Genomic DNA, 22,239 nt, shown 5'->3' with positions numbered 1-22,239 from the left:
TTTTTAAAAGAGTGGCCAGTAAGCGCCCTGGGTCATTGGGTGATAGGCGCTTGTGTTATTTTAATAATTATTTAATTAACAGAGTGGCTAGTAGGCGCCCTGGTTCATCAGGTGATAGGCGCTTGTGTTATTTACTTATAATTATTTATTTAAAAGAGTGGCCAGTAAGCGCCCCGGGTCATTGGGTGATAGGCGCTTGTGTTATTAATAATTATTTATTTAACAGAGTGGACAGTAGGCGCCCCGGGTCATTGGGTGATAGGCGCTTGTGTTATTTATTAATAATTATTTATTTAACAGAGTGGACAGTAGGCGCCCTGGGTCATTGGGTGATAGGCGCTTGTGTTGTTAATAATTATTTATTTAAAAGAGTGGCCAGTAAGCGCCCTGGGTCATCAGGTGATAGGCGCTTGTGTTATTGGACCTTATTTGAATCTCGCGCGTCACCTTCGGTACTATTTTTTTTTTGATCTAGTTATTTCCCACGTCAGAGAGGTTGGGTCCTAGAGAATTCCCAAATCTGGCCGGAACTATATCCCATCGCTGTTACTTAAGCAAGATATTGAATGCCCCGATCAGACCCCTGTAAGCATAGCCGAAATGGAGTGTATGGAGAACGGAGAGCGCCCTCTACATCTCCGTTGTCTATGACCGTGAGCCAGGTCATAACAAGTGCACTACGTCCTTTCGTGTTCCAGAGAGTTACTGGAACACACCCCTTCTCTGTACCAATGGAGCTATCTTAGAGAATATATACATTGTATATATTCTCTAAGGGAGCTATTCACATAGACATTTTTTGCTTATTTCATTGTGAACGTTTATATTGAAAAGGGGGTTCCACTGTTCCGCTAAACTTAAAGTGAGTGAACAGACTGAACAGACCTATACCTCTTTTTTCATCTGGCAACAAAGCCTATGCCTATTGGCATTATGCCTCTACCACGTGACCTCAGTATATATATATGACTAATGTAGAGGGAAAATAACACAGGTCTTATGGGAGGAATCTTGTTTTTATTTTTTTTCGCACTTAAAAAGATATTGAGCTTAAAAAGGTTGTTAATTCCATATTACTAACATAATGAGAGTTACGTAGTTATTTTTTTCCTTTGATGAATTCGTTCATGAAGGTTGAAACAGCGTTTTGAACGTATACGGAGTGCCGTTTAACCCTACTTTGAGCTGTTTGTTTATCTCTGAGCATCAGCAGCAGGGGCCGTATCATATAACTATTTTTCTGTACATCGGCCTATGTTATAACATAGGCCCGCGAAGCTAAAAAAAGTTATATGGTACGGCTCCTGTAGCGCAGCAGCAGCAACAGCTGAAACAAACAGTTCAAAGTAGGGTTAAACGGCACTCCGTATGCGTTCAAAGGGCTGTTTCAACCTTCATGAACGAATTCATCAAAGGAAAAAAATAACCACGTAACTCTCATTATGTCAGTAACATGGAATTAACAACCTTTTTAAGCTCAATATCTTTTTAAGTGCGAAAAAAAATAAAAACAAGATTCCTCCCATAAAACCTGTGTTATTTTCCCTCTACATTAGTCATATATATACTGAGGTCACGTGGTAGAGGCATAATCCCAATGGTCGCAACTATGTTGACTGACAGAGAACACAGCACAGGTATGTTCAGTCTGTTCACTCAATTTAAGTCTAGCGGAACAGTGGAACCCCCTTTTTAATATGAACGTTTACAATGAAAGAAGCAAAAAATTTCTATGTGAATAGTTCCAATATAAATATACAACGGCCATGTATTTTTGGTGAAGGAAGGTTAGTATTGGGCGCTGAATCTCGGTCCTAAAAACATTTCTTACATCAAATTGAATTTTTATATCAAGGCTTATTAGTTTTACTTACATTGGACTTACTTACGCAGCATAGTAATTCTGTAGTCATGGAAAAAGAATATCTGCAATCCCATCATGCACTTCGAATCGCACTCCAAACAATGACAGAGCGCTGCCAGCAGCTGGAAGTACGGTTATCTGCTGTTCAAGAAGAAAATTCTAACTTGCGTCAAGTAAACGAGACGTGTGATTTTGTATCTGTTACAAAAATGAAAATTAATGAAGAGAACAATTCAATGATCTATAAATTAGTTAGTATTTTTGTCTATTAAACTTGAAATGAATTTACAGTTTTTGGGTAAGAGTGATATAGCATTCTAATTTTTCTTCTAGAAAAATAGGGATGGGTTGAAAAATCTAAAATGTCAGCTAATTGACAACTTAAACATGGTATCATCAGAAAATCGACAACTGTGGAAAAAAATATGTACAATATCACAGCCTTACCGATGTTCAAGCGATCAATTGTTAAAAATCTCTGATGGTCCGAAACATTTACCAAGCACAACTTGTAACTCATCTAATAGTAACACCAAAATTTTGGAACTAAGAACTACAAGTTGTAATAATGAAATACCAAATACTGCAGGTAACGAATTTTATTCAAAAAAAAAAAAAAAACATGCCATAAAGGCAAAAAGTACAGCTTTACCTGTCTAATGCATATTACCTTACGAAGCAAAGGCAAGTAAGTGAAAAAATTATGCAGTACTTCTCCTCAAATCTTTTTTATAATTGCTTGCCTTTCCAACACTTTTAGTACAATATTTTTCATCTGATTTGAGGATAAAAAGCACAATCACTTTTCGTGGATAAACATCGCATTTACTACTAAGTTAAAAATTGTTTTAGCATTTTGTACATGAAAATAGCCTCGTGAATCAAAAGTGAAGGTACTAATGACACTAACAACGGTATAAGCAGTAAACGTAATTTTTATATCTAGGGAAGTGTGACATTTGCCTCATAAATCAGGAAAAAAGAAATAGTAATAAGTATTGTTAAAAAGGCAGTAGACGTTTTGAGGAGTCAGCAGTTTTTCTTTGGATTTATAATTGTAGAAAACTTATGTGTAATGTAACTAGCTTAGCTAACTTTTGTAAATGCATAAGGTATCGATTGTTTCATGCCTATGGTTGTCTTTCGTTTAATTCTATAAAAGTAGATCTAAAAATTGTATAAGATCTCGTAGTTAAAAACCGGAATTTTTTTGATTTGCAAAATTATAAAAATTTTCAAAAATTTTTAGACTTTTAAAACCCTTGCTTCAGAAAATAAATTACTCGTGTGGATATGTATCATGAAGTACAAAAATTACTATTTCAGATACTGTATTTTGATTTTGCATCTCAAAAGTTCACTAAGGGCAGAAAATATAGAAGCACATTATGTGTTTCTACGTTGTTTGCTTTTGATTCCTAGATAAAATTAATTTTTTTGTTTGTTTCACTCTTCCTGACATTATTTGATGCCTGGAAAATCTTGATTGTATCACGAACACAATATTTCTTAATAGTTAAAAAAGAAACTCATTTCTACTTTTACAGAAAAGGAGCTTAGTCAAAAAAATACACCCTTTCTCTTAGTTGATAGAAGTTTCAGTGAACCACCAGAATTGGAAAAATGTACTGGCGTGAGTAAGGAAAAATGTAATGGAAGTTAAAAATGGTTGATGCTACAATCAATAAAACTTATTAATTTTGATGACAGATATGTAAGCTCCAATTCAATACGAAAATGAAATCAAGTAATAATGACTTAGCTTACCCAGAAGATATAAGTCAGAACTTACTAGAATATCTTCAATGTCATGATATGAATCTGAAGAAAATAAAAGAAGGTCTTTTATTACAACGGGAACAGTTGAAACATTCATTACAGTATTTGAAAAAAATAAAAAAAGGTAAGTCTTTGTATTTGAAAATGAATGAGCCTCACAATATGTAATTATTGATATTATTAATTTTTTTAGATAATGTACATCATGTTGGTAAAAAAAATAATAACACCGACAAAATAGTGCACCAAGCTAGAACGCAGTTAGTCTCAAAAAGTAGTTTAAAAGAAACGGAAGCAGCTCAAATTAACTGTCCAACCTTCAATATAAAACTACATAAAAAAACTCTTATAGGTGAAAACAGCTGTCCTCTTTGTGGTGTTGTTTACAGGAAGTCATCATTTGACTCATTACATGAACATGTAGTTGGTCATTTTACTGAAGAAATTTCAGATGGTTCTTGAATGGTTCTTTGGTTGTACGTAATGAAAAAGCTATTAAAACAAAATCTCCAAAAAATTATTAGGCTGAAAGTCATAAAATTCATTTTCAAAAATGTATTTTAATTTCTGAATGAAAAAAGTAACTCAACTATGAACAATTAATAATTAAATAACAAAGAAATGAAGAGTTTATTTTTTTATTACAATTTGAGATTATTAAGCTAAATCGTTAGGCTTAACTCCTTTACTATCAGACAATTTCTGTGATGTTGATTCAAGTAGATTTTGGTGAAACCAGGATGGCCTCTTTTTTTTCATTTCAATGATGCGTTGACTCTGAAAGTTAAAATATTTTCATAACCGGATTCATAAACATTCCACTTTTTTATTGCTATTGTTTGTTCAAGAATAAGATTAAAAGAACTATTATTTATTTCAGTGAAAGTTTGATAAATTTGACAAGGGTTTTTAAAAAAAAAGAGATTATAGCAAATGTGTAATTAAGGGAGTATCCCTTCTATTGACTAGATTTGCTGTAAAAAACTATAATACCAGCATAGTTTTCAATGCATTGTATACATGTACATGTGAGTTTTAACCTAGCTTTTTACTTGTTATTTCATTTATAAGTAATTTTACATCTCCTGAATGGTTATTCAAGGAACAATAGTGTGATCCTTATAGATATATGTCTCATAAAACCATACCCGAACAGAAATTTATTGAGGATACCTCCTTAGTTCGTGAGGACCTCTATAGGTATCCTACAGCAGAGATTAGTAGGGAGATTGCTGACTGCCATGCTACGGAGTGTGCCCACTTTTTTCCAGTGGTTCGAGCGCCCCGCCGCGGCCAAGCGGCCGAACCAGGCGCACATTTTTTTTTTTATTTGAGAAGCACGGTAGGGGAATAAGAAGAGTGGATTCGCGTGGAAATGTCCATGTAGGCGCACATTTTGGAGACGCGTGGAAGGGGTATACCGAATGTGCGCCTACGAGGAAAGGAGTGGAAATGTCGGCTATATAGCTGTATACATCTGAGCACACCGCCAAATTAAGCGACGACACGAGTTTTTCTCTTTTGAGAGTCTTTTGACTCTGCAACCGAGTACATGCTATGTATATATTTAACTGACTTGCTCTCGCTCTGGCTTCAATGTTATCTATAAATCTTATTCAATTAAATCGTGGAACTAAATGATCATTAATTATATATACACAGACTTTTGATTTCAATACATTATTTTTTAACTCTCCCGTACTCTTAACATTCCCAAATCCATTTATGTTTTAAAAAAATATGTAGCTTTAACTATTTTTTTAAGGTTTTCAATACAGCTTTAACCACTAATTTATTAATTTTACACATCCTAACTTCTGTAAACTGTAGGACAAGCTCCGGAGGATATCCATGAACATATGTGAGTTCGAAAGTGACACCTCTCGTTCTTCGGATAGCTAAGATGGATAAGGCTTATGCCCCTTCGTGGATTTTTTTGCACTTAAGGGTTCAAATCCACTTCATGGTAGATATTTTTTTTTTTTCCTTTTATTCAATTTATTATTTTGTCTTCATTTCTTTTATTTATGTTTCGTTAAAAAAAAATGTATATATATATATATGACGTCAACATTTTTTTTTCGAATACATCAAAATAAATTAATATTGTTATTTTGATACTTCTTGTTAGCAAGGCAATTACATAATTTTATAATAATAAAATAACTTTTAAGGATTTTAACATAATTTGTGTATTTTAAAACTCCTAAGAAATTATGAACATCCTTTTCACGACAAAAAAAAGCCGCCCGTCTACTGCTATTTACTTAATGTTGAAATTTTAATCAGTAAATAAATTTGATAAACACAATAGAAAATAGTTTTGTAAATATTTTAAAATTGTTTGCAAATCTTTAACAAGGTGGGCTACTTTTATTTATTTTTAGACAGCCAGAAGAATAATAATGAATAAAACAGTTTGATAAATAAGTAATAAAATTTATTCGGCAAGATTCTGAGACAAAAAATTTTTGTAATACCGCAGTATTTTGTTACAAAAAAAAAAAAAAAAATTAATTACCTTTAAAAGTGATGATTGTAATAAACATATTTTTAGGCTGTAGATTATTAAGGAAGTTTAATAATTTATATTGAATGCAGAAAAAGCATCGTAATACTTTTAACAATGATACCATCGGGTGAGTACAAGAAAGAGTCTTTTTAGAGTAAAAGTCAAGAAAGAGCCTTTTTAAATTTTCGGGCAGAAGAAAGTCTTCTTAAACTAAAAGAAAAAGCTTTTTTATACAGAGGTACACTCGCACTGAGGTGTCGGCGTCGATTGGTATAATTAAGCCCAACGAATCGTCGCTTAAGATTATTCTTCGACATTTTTGAGTTCTTATTTGCTCCTCACCCAGCTCTCGGTTGGTCTCGTACCCCTGTACGAATCCACATATTTATTCTATACTGAAGAGCAAAACGAGGAGTTTAACAAAAAGACATCGATGCCTTTTTAACCAATTTGTTTACTTCTATTTTAAGGTAGTATTGTATATATTTTTATAGATCTATTATATATATACACACATAAATGTAGTACCAACTTAAAATCAAAGAAATAAAAATTAAAGGCTCTTTCTTATATTCAATTTGAAAAGGCTTTTTTACGCCTATTACTCTGGAAATACTCTTTATTATGCTAACGTGACGAATTATTTAGAATCAGGAATTGTGAGAACTAAAAAAATTTTTTAACTACAAATTTATATATTAATAAAAACTGAGTCTGGGTCTATTTCTGCTAGCAAAAACTTCGATTGAGAGTTAAGGGGGATGTTGTGATATTTCATTGTTTTAAGAAATTTCTGAAAAAATTTGTATAGGTATGTTTCAGTATCATAAATAACATATTAAAATTTCAAAGAGCCTAGATTCACCGTTTTTGAGAAATAAAATCGCGAAGTTGGCCACTTATACACATGCTTTTAAGAAGGACTTGTCGGAAAATGCACGTTTTTACTCATAACTCTTGAAATTTTTTTAAGAATCTTTTAAAAAATTAATATGTTAGGGTTTATTATAGTTGAAATAAAATTGGGGAAGCCTAGCTTCACCGTTTTTAAAATATAACAGTTTCAAGTCCAGTTACAACGTTACTAAAATACCTATGTAGTGGTACAGTCCGAGGTGAAAGTTAGGTTAATTTGTTGTTTTAACGTTTGTGTTTACTTTCCTGGGCATTTTTCTGTTTCACACACCTATTTTTTAAATTATTTACCTGTTTTGTTAAGAATAATTACAACAAAGACATTTCTAACACGAAAATTCAATTTTGAAATTGACTGTACCACGACAACCCCCTCAAAATAGTATCAACATACACATTTGTAGTGCAAAATCTTTAAAAAATCTACAGTTTTCTGAAAAAATCGACCAATTATTTATTCTAGTTCTCCATTTTATTCTTAAAATCGTGAAGTATTCAAACTATTATTGTTTACTGTATTTAAGTGCATACTTCTTTACGATGAATTAATTCAGCTATGATTCTCAAAAATTAATATGTGGAGCTATGAAAAAGGCATTTTAAAGATTTTAAAGTTAAGCTACTCGTCGTAAGAGTTTAGCGAGCTTTTTAATAAAAGCAACCTATGTCGCGTAGTTGAAGATACCGATAATACGACTGTTACTACAAAAAAAAAAAATTAGTTGCCTTGCGTTGTGTGGCTAGAGATGTTTTTTGATGGTCTATCTTATCAACTACAAACAATCGAATAAATTTATGCAAATCATTGTGTGTTGCATACAATGTAAAATTAATTGATCGATTGCGATGATTAAAAGAGCAATTTAAATTGTGAAATTTTAATATTTTGTATAGTTATTCATCTATAAAAATATATATAGTGCCACCTTTAAAACAGAGGAAAAAAATTTTTGTTAATTTTTGTTAATATTTAAAAAGGTTAATTGTTTATACAAAATACAACTTTTTTTTTTAAATCCATACTCCGAGTTACAAGTGGTTGAAACTTATATGTCTTGAATGAAAAAAGCTTTGTTCAGTTTCTGTTAGACACTTTAATCTAAAATACGCACTATTTATAAAGACTAAAGATTCTACTTTCATGTTTGTACATATATGTAGTACGAATTTTGTCAATGCAATAACCACAAGGTATTGATAAGGAATGTAAATACAAGCTCAAAAATATAATATATGTACGTAGATAAATATTCACGTATAATTGGATGTAAGTTGTACTTTACTGGTAATGATCATATTTGATATAGTCGTAGTAAAAGTATGAGTTTTCTTCTACTTTCGGCTTTTTTTATATACATACATACACAAATTATGTTAAAATCCTTAAAAGTTATTTTATTATTATAAAATTATGTAATTGCCTTGCTAACAAGAAGTATCAAAATAACAATATTAATTTATTTTGATGTATCCGAAAAAAAATGTTGACGTCTTATATATATATACATTTTTTTTAACGAAACATAAATAAAAGAAATGAAGACAAAATAATAAATTGAATAAAAGGAAAAAAAAAAAATATCTACCATGAAGTAGATTTGAACCCTTAAGTGCAAAACAATCCACGAAGGGGCATAAGCCTTATCCATCTTAGCTATCCGAAGAACGAGAGGTGTCCCTTTCCAACTCACATATGTTCATGGATATCCTCCGGAGCTTGCCCTACAGTTTACAGAAGTTAGGATGTGTAAAATTAATAAATTAGTGGTTAAAGCTGTATTAAAAACCTTAAAAAAATAGTTGAAGCTACATATTTTTTCAAAACATAAATGGATTTAGGAATGTTAAGAGTACGGGAGAGTTAAAAAATAATGTATTGAAATCAAAAGTCTGTGTATTTATAATTAATGATCATTTAGTTCCACGATTTAATTGAATAAGATTTATAGATAACATTGAAGCCAGAGCGAGAGCAAGTCAGTTAAATATATACATAGCCTGTACTCGGTTGCAGAGACAAAAGACTCTCAAAAGAGAAAAACTCGTGTCGTAGCTTAATTTGGCTGTGTGCTCAGATATATACAGCTATATAGCCGACATTTCCACTCCTCTCCTCGTAGGCGCACATTCGGTATACCCCTTCCACGCGTCTCAAAAATGTGCGCCTATATGGACATTTCCACGCGAATCCACTCTTCTCATACCCCTACCGTGCTTCTCAAATAAAAAAAAAAATGTGCGCCTGGTTCGGCCGCTTGGCCGCGGCGGGACGCTCGAACCACTGGAAAAAAGTGGGCACACTCCGTAGCATGGCAGTCAGCAATCTCCCTACTAATCTCTGTCCTACAGCGGACCTACTGAGGCAAAGTAACGTGGCGTACAGTCAGAGAATATAGAATACATCTTACAATATATCTTTTTAAGTATAGAAGGCCAGGGCAGGCCTTTTCTTGTTTCCAACTTTTGAGGCATATAAATTTAGTTAGGTACCCCATAAAGCAGGTGGCGTTAGCGTTGGAGGTAGTGTACCGAAGCAGAAACTGTCGTTACCATGTGGGTCGGTGCTGTAGGAAACAGTTACCATGTGTTACAGATCAGCTGAATCTATTACCATATGCATTGACGTAGTAGGTAAACCAACTAAAATGTCAAAAAAAGCCTAGCTCCTTTTGAACGTCTTCAATTTTTTATTACCACACTTGATTTGCCTAAATAATAATTATGATCATTCTACGTATGGATGCAAAATGTTACGTATTATATTTATATGCATGTAAATTATAGTATTATATGTATAATGTATAGCGTTGCAGATCAAAACTGGTGTAAACTTGATCCCCATAAAAAACTAACTTTGTTTTAAAGTAAAATGTTTAGCGAGTTTGATGTGCTTCGTACATATCGAAAAAAGAATCATGACTCCAACAATAACGTGATATAGTGGTATGGTATACAGTATTTATTTTAATAGCAAACTATAATAATACCAAGTGCCTCTTTCAATACAAAACGAAAGATTGGAAAAGTAACGAGATTAACAAAAAATAGTTACATTGTTTGATACATCAAAAAGTTATTAAAAAGAAACATTTTGATAATAAATAAATATCTTAATTAAATATCTGAGTAAATAAAGAATTTACAAAATGAAATTAAAGATTTACAAAGTAATAAGACCAAGATAAAATAGTCAAGTTATAAAACATCAATCTAAACCTATATAATTTTAATAACAGAAACTATGATAATACTAAGTACCTTGTTAAACATGTATAATATTTCTTATGTAACTTATACAAAAGTATTAAACGAAATAAAAGATTTTAAAAGTAATGAGACCATCAAAAAATAGTCAATTTTTTAAAGATCACCCTGAATCTATATTACAATTATTTACAATTGTTGAAATACTTAAATAAGGTAAATATTTTATTACAGAGCAAAACATGTCAATATTTTGCAAAATTCTTAAACCTGTATAACTTGCCGGGCTGGCTTTATACTGTTTTTTGGTGAACAATTGCAAGTAAATTTGGAAAAAGAATATATATTATAATTGTTTACGTGAAATTAACCAGAAACCGATTTGCGTGCTTATTCATTCCCTTAGCTTTTTTAGTACAAATAATTTCTACAGCCTTCAAATATTTTTTATGTCTGTCCGAAGACTTTATGCTTTCTTATTTATTTTTCTTCGAAACAAATATTTCAAGTATTACAGCTTCCACAATCCACCAATTTATGAACTTCTTCAGAAAGTAAACGGGAATTTTTACAATTTGTATTATACGTCCAAAACGGTATAAATTAAGCCAGCCCGGCAAGTTATACAGGTTTAAGAATTTTGCAAAATACTGACATGTTTTGCTCTGTAATAAAATATTTACCTTATTTAAGTATTTCAACGATTGTCAACAATTGTAATATAGATTCAGGGTGATCTTTAAAAAATTGACTATTTTTTGTTGATCTCATTACTTTGTAAATCTTTAATTTCGTTTGGCGAAATTTTTTATTTACTTAGATATTTTACAAAGATATGTTATTATTCCATTATTTTTTGTAAATAATAAATCTTTCATGTAGCAACAAATTGGACTATTTTTTGATGGTCTCATTACTTTTAAAATCTTTTATTTCGTTTAATACTTTTGTATAAGTTACATAAGAAATATTATACATGTTTAACAAGGTACTTAGTATTATCATAGTTTCTGTTATTAAAATTATATAGGTTTAGATTGATGTTTTATAACTTGACTATTTTATCTTGGTCTTATTACTTTGTAAATCTTTAATTTCATTTTGTAAATTCTTTATTTACTCAGATATTTAATTAAGATATTTATTTATTATCAAAATGTTTCTTTTTAATAACTTTTTGATGTATCAAACAACGTTTTGTATCGAAAGAGGCACTTGGTATTATTATAGTTTGCTATTAAAATAAATACTGTATTACATACCACTATATCACGTTATTGTTGGAGTCATGATTCTTTTTTCGATATGTACGAAACACATCAAACTCGCTTAATATTTTACTTTAAAACAAAGTTAGTTTTTTTATGGAGATCAAATTTACACCAGTTTTGATCTGCAACGCTATACATTATATATCATACTATAATTTACATGCACATAAATATAATACGTAACATTTTGCATCCATACGTAGAATGATCATAATTGTTATTTAGGCAAATCAACTGTGGCAATAAAAAATTGAAGACGTTTAAAAGGAGCTAGGCTTTTTTTGACATTTTAGTTGGTTTACCTACTACGTCAATGCATATGGTAATAGATTCAGCTGATCTGTAACACATGGTAACTGTTTCCTACAGCACCGACCCACATGGTAACGACAGTTTCTGCTTTGGTACACTACCTCCAACGCTAACGCCACCTGCTTTATGGGGTACCTAACTAAATTTATATGCCTCAAAAGTTGGAAACAAGAAAAGGCCTGCCCTGGCCTTCTATACTTAAAGAGATATATTGTAAGATATATTATATATTCTCTGGTGATTTTGTGGTAGGTTCGCTGACGGTCGGACGGAAAGTAACATGGGTCCGCGTTAAAGTGAATTTGGGTCTTAAGAGAGTGCATAAGTAATTATATTGAAGCGATAAAAGTGGTGAGCGTGATATAAGGAAGAGAGGAAAGTGGTAGCGTCAACAAGCGAGAGGTACTTAATGAGTAAAGAAGAAATGTAAAAAAGCAAGGAGAGTGAGGTTAGCTCGGACCGAGTGGGCAATGGCGGGCGACGGGCAAACGGAGACCAAAGCAGTAAATGCAGAGGAGAAAGTCAAGGTGAGGGGTGAGGAGGGAAGTCAAGTAAGGAAGAGAGGTAGGCCAAGGAAGAGAGCATCAGATGGGTACACACCCGAGGTGGAGAGACTGGAACGTTTCATAAAAGCAGGCAAGACAGTAAGAAGGGAACTCTTTCCTCCGAAAACAGGCATATGGAGAGAAAGTGAAGAAGGAGAGAGAAGACAAGAGGGGAACCCAGCGGAGGTTGAAGAAAAAGAAGAGCAAGATAGCGACGCCCTGATAGAAGGAGGGGAAATCAGAAGGGGAAGGGGAGGGCAGAAGAAGACGAGGACAAGCAAATGCGTATGCAGAGTACAGAGGAAGGGGAGGTGATAGCTTGTAGGCTGAACGAGGTACCGACACTACCGGCGGAAGATAATCAGTCGACGCAAGCAGAGGAGGCAAGTTCACGAGACGAAACACAGAGGGCAGCACGGAGAAGGGAGAAAGAGGCGAGCTGTGGAGGAGATGACAGAATTGACGGCGGTGACGGAACTGATGTCAGCGTGAGTAGCAAGAGAGTCGTAAACAACGTCAGCAGTAACAGAGAAGGCAGAAGCGGAACGGTAAGCAGAGGTATGCGTTTGAGAGCGAGGTCAGAAAGCGACATGGGTGCTAGGACAGGGAACAGCGTGCAGGAACTGCATTTGCGAGAAAAAATAAAAAGGTTAGAATTCGAATTAGAGCGCGAAAAAAGTAAAAGATACAAGGTAGAATTGCAGGAGAGGTTCTCAAGAAAAGTAATTGAGAAAATCGGAAATCAAAATAGAGAGTTAAGGGAGGAACTGAGTGGAGTGGTTAGGAAACTCGAGAGTGACAATAGTCTCAGAAAGGAGCTTGAGGGTAAAATAAGCAAGCAGTTGCGGAGTAGACAGCGAGCAGATAGCAGTATAGCAAGTCAAAAAAGGGATAGGTTAGTGAGTCCGGGCAGCGAGGTATCAAATGGGGGAGGGAGTAGCGTAGTCAAGGCAGTAGAAGACGACAGCGTTTATGAGTCGGAACGGGGCGGCATGAACTGTAATAAGGAACGCGGAGTCAAAGAAAAAAATGTAAACACGGCGAGAATCCCGGAAGCGATGAGCGCAAGGGAGTTTGAATATGAGAAAAAAGAGAGAAAATTGAGGAAGAATAATGTATTTGTGAAAGGGATTCGCACAGTAGGTGGGGGCATAGCACGGGAATTGAACGACGTATTATACAATAAACTTGGTGTGGAGGCGCATATTGTCAAAATGAGAGCGATTGGAGGGGGGCTAGTTGTGAAATTAGGATCTTTAGAAAATAAAGTAAAGTTGATGCGGAATAAGGGGAAGTTGCAAGGGCTTAACCTATGGTTGGAAGACGATTATACAGAAAGAGAGAAAGAAATCTTGAGGTGGATCGATATAAAAGCTGAGGAAGAAAAGAGTAAGGGACTCGAAGTTCGCAAGGGATACCTCAAGCTAAAAAGAGGGGATAAATAGTGGATGTGGGACGATGTGAAAGGGGAACTGGTGGAGCAGAGAGAAATAGATAAAAGTAGGAAATTTCGATTGGAAGAAGGTATGTTATAATGGAGAGGATAAGGAGTTAAAACTAGTCTCTTGGAATATAGCAGGTATGAGGAAAATAAAAGATGTATATAACTACGTGAATAAGTTCGAAATTATAATATTACAGGAAACGTGGGTAGAAAAGGTAAAAGAGAAAGAATGGGAGAATAAACTCGATAAAAACTACGATTGGAGCTGGAAAACAGCGGTTAGAGATAAGAAAAGAGGGAGGGCTAAAGGAGGGATGGTGGTAGGTATTAGAAAATCTTTGTCTAAAGAATTGGTTGAAGAATGGGATTATGGGTTAACTATAAGAGGGATAGAGATGAAGGGAAATAAAAAATGTAATATAATTGGCGTTTATAATAATGTAAAAATTGAACTAATGTTAAGTAAACTACAGGAGGTCGTTGAGGTTTTTACAAATAGGGGAGAGCAAGTATTAATTGTGGGGGATTTTAATGCGAGAATCGGAGAATGGCAGATAAACGAAGAGGGGGAAAAAGAAATGTGCAGAAACTCAGCTGATAAAACGGTTAATAGAGAAGGTGAGAAGTTGCTGGATTTCTGTGAAGAGTCAGGCTTGAGCATTAGGAACGGAGCAACAATAGGGGATTGGGACGGAATGTACACATTCGTGGGGGATAATGGTCACTCGGTTCTGGATCTGGCATTAGAATTAGAGAATGAAGAAGGTAGTATTGTTAAAGAGCTTAAAGTGACGCTAAGAACCGAATCGGATCATCTTCCAGTAGAATTGAGGCTAGAGGGAGGAAAAAAGAAAGAGTGGAAATCCGAAGTTAGGTCAGGTAATAGGACTTCTTTGAAATGGGAGGAAAGTAAGGGCACAGAATATAATAATGAAGTAGAAAAGAGGGAACAAGATGTTTGTATGGAGGGGATGAATATGCAAGAAAGGTGGGATGCGCTTTCAAAAATTATCTGGGAGACGGGTAAAAAGCTGAAAATGGTCAGAAAAACGGGGAGGGAATGGACTTTAGAAAGAGACGAGGAAGTTATAATACAGAAAAAGCAAGTGTGGGCTGCGCTAAAAAAATGGTCAGTTTCAAGAAAGGAAGGGGATAAAGAGAATCTTAAAGCAGAAAGAAAAAGACTTAGAGAAATCAAAAAGAGTAAATACGAGGAAGACAGAGACAAAAAATGGAACAGGGTAGTAGAGAGTAAAGGTATGACAGAGTTCTGGAGGGCAATTAATCAATTTAGGCCGAGAAAGAAAAAATCGGGGGTGGCTATTAGCAAAGAGGACTGGTTAGCGCATTTTAAAAATTTGTTAGGGGCACAAGAAGAGTCAATTAGGGGAGGGATAGGGGATAGGACGGAATTCAGGTTAGGAAACGAAACGACAGGAGAGCAGGAACCAAATTTGGAAAATTTGGTAGAAGACCTAAACGGGAAGATAACAGGGGATGAAGTATTGCATACATTAAAGAGAATGAAGAATAACAAAGCGGCAGGGGAGGATGGGATAACAGTAGAGTTTTATAAGGGGCTAACTATGTTTTGGGTTGGTAAATTAGCAGGAATACTTGACGAAATGTTTAGCAAGGCAGAGCTAGTGAAAGGTTGGGAGGTGGCGAGAATTTACCCTATTCACAAGGCAGGGGACGAAAATGACGTCAAAAACTATAGAGGGGTCTCTTTATTGGATGTAGGCTACAAGATACTAACGAATATATTGGCGAACAGGCTGAGGAAGTGGTTGGAGGCAGAGGGGAAAATAAAAGAAAGTCAGGCAGGATTCAGAGAAAAAAGAAGTACCAGGGATCACATATTCACCCTGAATAGCCTGATAAATAACAAACTTAAAAATAAAGGAGGTAAATTATACATATGTTTCGTGGACTTTAAAACAGCGTTCGACAAAGTGAATAGGAAGATATTAGCAGAAAAAATGGAAAAAATGGGAATAAAGGGAAAGTTTTTGAATATGATAAAAGGAATTTACAATAGCACGGAAAATGAGGTCATTTCGGCAGAGGGAATTTCAGAAAGGTTCAAAACTGAAAGGGGGATTAGACAGGGGTGTCCGTTGAGTCCGTGCTTATTCAATATTTATCTGGATGATCTAGAAGACGAATGGGAAAAGAGAAACGAAGGGGTTACAGTCTTGGGGGGGAAAAAGATTTTCAGCCTGAAGTTTGCGCATGACGTAGCAGTAGTGACAGACACAAAAGAGGGGTTGCAAAGCATGTTAAATGGTCTAGAAAGGTACAGTAGCAAGACAGAGCTAATGGTGAACACAAAAAAAACGAAAGTCATGGTATGCCGAAGGGGGGGTAAACTAGCGAGGGGAGAGGAGTGGTATTTTGAGAAAGAAAAACTAAGGGTAGTAAATGAATACAAGTATTTAGGTTTTTGGTTTACAGCAACCAATACATTGAGTCGACATGTAACAAAAACGGCAAATAAGGTCAAGAAAGTGGTAAATACTGTGTGGGGAATTTGGAAAAGAGCTAACATGGGGAGCTTGAAGGGGAGGTTGTACTTAATGGACTCAATATTTAAAGCTGGATGTCTGTACGGAGTGGAAATATGGGGCTGGGAAAAATGGGAGCAAATAGAAAAAGTGCAGAGTAAATTTGTAAAGATGGCTTTAGGATTAAGTAGCAATACACCGGCATACATATGGCAGATGGAAAGTAATAGAAGCAACTTAGAAGTAGAAACTATGAAAAGAGCAGGGAGATACTTATTGGACATAGCAAAAATGGGGGAAGAAAGGTGGCCTAGGATTAGTCTAAAAGAGGAATTGAGAAGCGCGGGAAACAGAAATTCGAGTAAATGGTTTAAAGCAATAGAAGCGGCATTGAGAGGGGTTGGGGATGGAAAAGGAATCGGGGGGGGGGGGTACTTGAGGTAGAGGGAACTGAGAACCTCGGGGAAAGACTCAGCAGAGGGGTAGAAATAAAGAAAGACCAGGGGATCCAGGCAAATTGGGCGAAAATTGAAAAGTCGAAATACTGTGACTATTATAAGGAATTAAAGAAAGAACCGAAAGTAGAAAACTATTGGGAGGATAGAGAGATAAACGGAGGGACAAAAGAACAATGGACAAGGCTAAGGTGCGGTAATGTGGGAAGAGCGGGCAATAAAGGATTCAGTGAGGTATTGTGTAGGGGCTGCAAAAAAGAACCAGAAAAACTTGAACACATTTTCACGTGCTTGGGCATAAAGGAAATAATTAGCGAAATTTGGGTGACGGAAGTGGAAAAGTGGGATCTAACTGGATCGAAAGATGAAGTAAGAGCTAAGGTTTTAAATTTACTGAAAGGGGATTCGATTAGGTGTTTCTGTAAATTTAGTAGAGAATTAGAAAATAAAGACTGAACAGATCAAGAACCGAGGTACCGGAAAGATGAGAGACGCAGGAAGGGGGTATAGATATAGCCTGACGGAAGAATCGAGAAAGAAAGTAGAAGCGGCTAAATGCGCACATGTGGGACTGCCACGGGGTAAAGATCAGGTGAAAAGAAAGGTAAATAAAGAGGGGTATGAGAGATTGCGGGATAGAAGAGATAGAAAAGTAGGTAAACGAACAGATAAACGGCGGCGGCTAGAACTCGAAGCGTATAGTATAAGAGACATGGCGAATGCACGGGACTGTCGTGCCAAGGGGACAAATATTTGTAAAAAGAATATGTATATTCTGTACAATGGAAATAAAAATTATCAAATTAAACTATATATTCTCTGGTACAGTTGGTCCTCTTTAGATATCCTAAATAACCGTGTACATAACCAAACTTAAAGCATTTTTTCATTCAATAAATGCATGAGTGAATTCAATAAAAGCGAGGGACAGAAATAGAGTTAATCTGTCAGAGTAAGATAGCTGCTAGATACAGTAAACAAATTATGACAATCGTTTGAAAAATGAAAAACAATCTAACCTACATATATGTAAATTATTGATTAAATGAGGTATTTTGTGACTCAAAAGTACTTAAATTGATTATACTTGTATACTTAATGTAGTTATTTAACTTCAAGTATATATTATGTTTTTAAAGTATAAGCAATGTCAGTACGTTTGAGATGCAATATCTTAAAAATATATACAATAGGCTTAAGAATAATGCCAAAGGTTTACATATTTCATTACTCTGCACATTTCTGTTAAATAATGATTATAACTGCAGCGTTAAAGTAGTTGTAATTTTTTAAATTATTGTACAGCACGTAAAAGTAATTTAAACAAGTATACATTCTTTGCACCAATCTATTTTTTATTCTATAATAAAACATCTGTAGGTATGATAGTGGATTTCATTATGATTTCATATCACTCTCTCACACTGAATTTATATGTATTTTTAACTCTAGAGACTCTTCAAGTTTGGCTAGATACACAGTTATTTATGATTTCTAAAGAGGACCAACGGTATGCCGCGTTACTTTGCCTCAGTAGGTCCTCCATAGGCTATTTAGGTATCATCTAAAGGGCCTCTCGATCGCCTCAACAGGATTTCTGTTCGGATGTGACCTTAATCTTGACGTTGTTTAGTAAGATATCAACAGATGAACAGGCAAAAAACGCGTGCGCCCATTAGATGCCATGTTAAATTGAAAGATACAATTTCATTAATAACTCGCTTCCAAAGCGGTGAATAGTCTTGAAATTTTAACTTAAGTTTTGTTTTGCCATTATTTACTTACATTTCAAATATCATTAAAATCTTGATGTTATTATACATAAGGGGGATACTCCCTTAAAAGTGTTAAAAAAAAATTTTTTTGTGGTAACTTACGTTGTGCTATAGATATACTTCAACATTAAAATAAAACAGCATAATAGTATTTCAGTAATTGTCTTAATAATGTTATACTGGCATGGGAAGTAATAAACCATAGACACAGAAAGAATAGACCGCGTGTGATCTGGAAGTACGAGTCCCGTTAGGTGGCGCTGATACTGATCTCAAAGTTATACCAAACAAAGCAGACGACTGTAGTGTTACACTACTATCAGTGTACATACGCTGTAGTGTACTACTACTACAGTGTACTGTTTTCAAAATAAACAAAACATACATTACATAAGAACTTACGCTCCACGTCTGTGGTGCTAAATATTTTAAATATTGACCTAATTGCTGCAGGATATGTATCATATTTTATGTGGACTCTCGATGACAAAATTTCTCAAATAATGTTGCAAGATATATGCATCGTTACCTTTTTGTCTAATATAACCCCAATGCTGCTTTGAATTTGTGCAACTCAATTGCTCTACAGTGCTCTTCGTTTTCCCTCCAACATGGATGCTACAGTACCCTATTAACATTGAATATTTACCTGTTTAAAAATAAACATGCACCCACAATATCACAATATGTTTACAAGAACCAGAATTCCCTGCCTTACAACTGCACATTGCATCGATTTCTTTCTTATTATTGTCAATTTTAATATCAACGATTTCGTGGGGTAACTATTAAAAAAAGACGATTGCAAATACAGAGCAAAGTATTTATCTAATCCTGTTTTAGAGTTCTTATAATGACTACATAGTAAAACTTGACTTGAATTTAAAATTATGCTTCCTTTTTTAAAAGGCTTTACTTCACCATTAACATATTTAATTAGCTTAAATATTTTTATTGTAGGACACGAAATTTTGATAAATATTAACAACATTATAATATTAATCTACCAACATTGTAAACAAGTTTTGTATTTGCCCCTCTGTATAACGTGGTTGTTCACGCCAATCGTGAACATTTAATTTTCTCTCTTCATTTTCTAATTTTCTTTAGCACAATACGTTAAATGCAATAGTTATATTTCCTGGAATTGTAATAGCTTTATCTTTGCTTTATCATCTAAAAGTAACACTTATCAATTTTATAACTTTCACTTTACATTTATACATACTTTAATTTCAGAACTTATATTTTCTTATCTTATCTCTTTTTCTACTCTGACTCATATGACGACTACAGTGTATATTTGTATAGTTAACTTTAGTTATTCTCTCCGCTATTATTGTAATAAATCAGATACGTCTCAACAAGCAAAGAGCCAACATCAATTGCGCTCTGAGCTCCGCTAACCGCTATGGTAAATACATACGCTATTAAATAAACGCTATTTAAACTACTACCACTCAACAGTTTATTGATCCTCAGTAATTCCCGAACAATCGATATTAAGGTCCCCGCGTTCAAGCATTTTTTGCTTGAACGTAACAGTGGTCTTAATATAACTTTGAGATCAGCATCAACGCAACCTAACGGGGCTCGTACTTCCGGGTACTATGCACAGTCGTCAGCTCATTGCGACAGAGATGAGTTGAGAGATTGCTAACGCCAATGCTACGATGCGAAACGACTAAACGACTTTTTGGCACTGATCGGGGTGAGGCGTCGAACCGGGCGCACATTTCACGAGAGTGCTAGACTCGTATCGAACAGCGTGCGGTCACGAAAAGAGGAGTGGATTCGCGTAGAAATGAGCATATAGGCGCACATTTTGGAGATACGTGGAAAGGGTATACCGAATGTGTGCCTACGAGGAGAGGAGCTGAAACGTCGACGATAGCTATATAGCTCAGCGCACAGCCAAAGCAAGCGACAACACAAGTTTTTCTCTTTTGACTGCAATTGAGTAGAAGCTATATACATTTAACTGACTCTTGCTCTCTCACTCTTGCATCTATGTTGTCCTATCAGTCTGATTCAATTAAATCGTGGAACTAAATGTTCATAAATTATATCGACGCCCCGGACGAAGACTATGCCCTAGTTGGCCCTGGACGAATACTATACCCTTTCGACGTTCCGGGCGATAGTCGGGGCACCAGAGACTAAAAAAAAAGCGAAAAGTCGTGGTCCTTTCCATTATTTCAAAATTACAAGAAAAATATATAGAACAACATCCTAAAGTCTTGACAATGGTCGAGGTCGGGAACATTGTTTATTATTGCAAAATAAGTTTTTTTTCAGCTTTTTTTTCGGTTATTGTCGATTATCTCCGAAACAGTAGCTTGTAGAGAAAAATGTTGAATACAAAAGTTGTTCAGGAGATGATTCTGCATAAAGATTAGGCATTTCAAAAAATTAAAAAAATTAATTCTTAGTTTACCCAGGCAGAAAAGTAAAAAAATGCAAAAAAAATTGAATTTTTTAAAAACAGTACTAAAAATTCTTTAAATTCAATGAAAATCGAGTATGTTGTAGTCTTTGATATACTTAATATTATGCGCCCGGTCCAATTGAAAAATTTCAAAATGGCGGCCTATTGCAAAATTGGTAAGTTGGAATTTGAATTGTCTGTACAGCGTGTCCTTCAAGACGAATCAAAATCTGCTTTGCTGAAATCGGTAGGTACTGATGATGCCTATGATATACCAAAAATTCAGATTTTTAAATTAATTAACAAAAAAGTTATTTAACAAAAACTTGTTGTTAAGGACCTTAATTTCGCTAATTTACAACCTACAGTTTTGCAATAAAATGCATTAAATTGCACTGATTTGTATTATTATTTACAATTATTTATGTAAAAGTAAACAACATCCACTATATAAGTATATTTGACTATATATCTAATTACAAACAAAAATGTAAGGTGAGCTTAAATGAATTGTACTTTATCCGGGCTCCAGAAAAAGTCAATATCTTCGTCCAGACTCGGAAAAAATGTAATATTTCACGCGGACTAGAAAAAAAGGGCATAGTTTTCGTCCAAGCGCGAGAAAAGAGCATAGTCTTCGTCCGGGACTCCAAAAGGGCATAGTTTTCGTCTAGAACATACAAAAGGACATAATTTTAGTCTGTACTCCTGAAAAGCGCATAGTTTTCGTCTGAAACAGACAATAGGGCATAGTTTTCGTCCGGACTGCGGAAAAAGGCTTAGTCTTCGCCCAGGGAGTCGATGTGCAGAGAATTTGATTTCAAAAAATTTTTTTTCCCCGTACCTTAATATTCATTTTTAAATCCAGTATTATTTTGAAAAAATATTCAACATTTTTTCAAGGATAGCAGTTCAGCTATAACCACTAATTCATTATTTTTTTTCATCATAATTGTTCTGAACTGTCGAACAAGCTTCGGAGGTTGTCAATGAACATATGCGACTTCAAGATCTCTCACCTAAACTACTGATAGCTAAGATGGTTAGGGCTTATGCCGCTGCTTTTTTTGTTTTTCTATCGAAGGATCGATTGATTAATTTTGATTTAATATTGATTAGTAGTTGAAGCTGCTTTCTTGCATACTGCTACAAAATTTTGTTTATTTACAAACTAATAAAATATATTGGAAAAATTCTTATGCCTTAGAAAAAACTTGCCAAATGATTT

General features: G+C 34.5%; 2 protein-coding genes across 4 annotated transcripts in view; one reads left to right on the top strand and one right to left on the bottom strand.

The window, feature by feature from the left end:
* Positions 1-1,536: 1,536 nt before the first annotated feature.
* On the top strand, positions 1,537-4,273 carry spn-F (C2H2-type zinc binding domain-containing protein spindle-F). 3 transcript variants are annotated; one of them, XM_089592500.1, is made up of 7 exons: positions 1,537-1,637; positions 1,743-1,787; positions 1,894-2,115; positions 2,198-2,453; positions 3,412-3,497; positions 3,575-3,767; positions 3,837-4,273. In XM_089592500.1, the coding sequence occupies exons 3-7, from the start codon at positions 1,912-1,914 to the stop codon at positions 4,103-4,105; spliced, it is 1,008 nt and encodes a 335-aa protein (XP_089448626.1). In that variant the 5' UTR covers positions 1,537-1,637; positions 1,743-1,787; positions 1,894-1,911; the 3' UTR covers positions 4,106-4,273. The 3 variants fall into 3 exon arrangements, with proteins under 3 accessions (XP_089448626.1, XP_089448625.1, XP_014216371.2); XM_089592499.1 differs by having other exon boundaries at positions 1,718-1,787; XM_014360885.2 differs by having other exon boundaries at positions 1,537-1,787.
* mRpL32 (mitochondrial ribosomal protein L32) overlaps positions 3,812-22,239 on the bottom strand; it is a 41,518-nt gene continuing 23,090 nt past the window's right edge. The window contains exon 4 of the mRNA XM_014360886.2: positions 3,812-4,420. Coding sequence (XP_014216372.2) covers positions 4,301-4,420 — 120 coding nt within the window. The 3' untranslated portion in view covers positions 3,812-4,300. The remainder of the gene's footprint in view (positions 4,421-22,239) is intronic.

The sequence above is a fragment of the Copidosoma floridanum genome, unplaced genomic scaffold (assembly GCF_036245765.1).
Source record: "Copidosoma floridanum isolate Cflo_tuat_1 unplaced genomic scaffold, Cflo_Japanese_pri ptg000018l, whole genome shotgun sequence".
NCBI classification, from domain to species: Eukaryota; Metazoa; Arthropoda; class Insecta; order Hymenoptera; family Encyrtidae; genus Copidosoma; species Copidosoma floridanum.
This window is presented reverse-complemented; position numbering and strand designations above follow the sequence as displayed.

Bases quoted from the DNA above. Each gene is read 5' to 3' on its own strand.
- spn-F (XM_089592500.1), top strand. From the start codon at position 1,912: ATGGAAAAAGAATATCTGCAATCCCATCATGCACTTCGAATCGCACTC. The intron at 2,116-2,197 runs GTTAGTATTTTT...TTTTTCTTCTAG, and splicing joins ATTCAATGATCTATAAATTA to AAAAATAGGGATGGGTTGAA. The intron at 3,498-3,574 runs GTGAGTAAGGAA...TTTTGATGACAG, and splicing joins AATTGGAAAAATGTACTGGC to ATATGTAAGCTCCAATTCAA.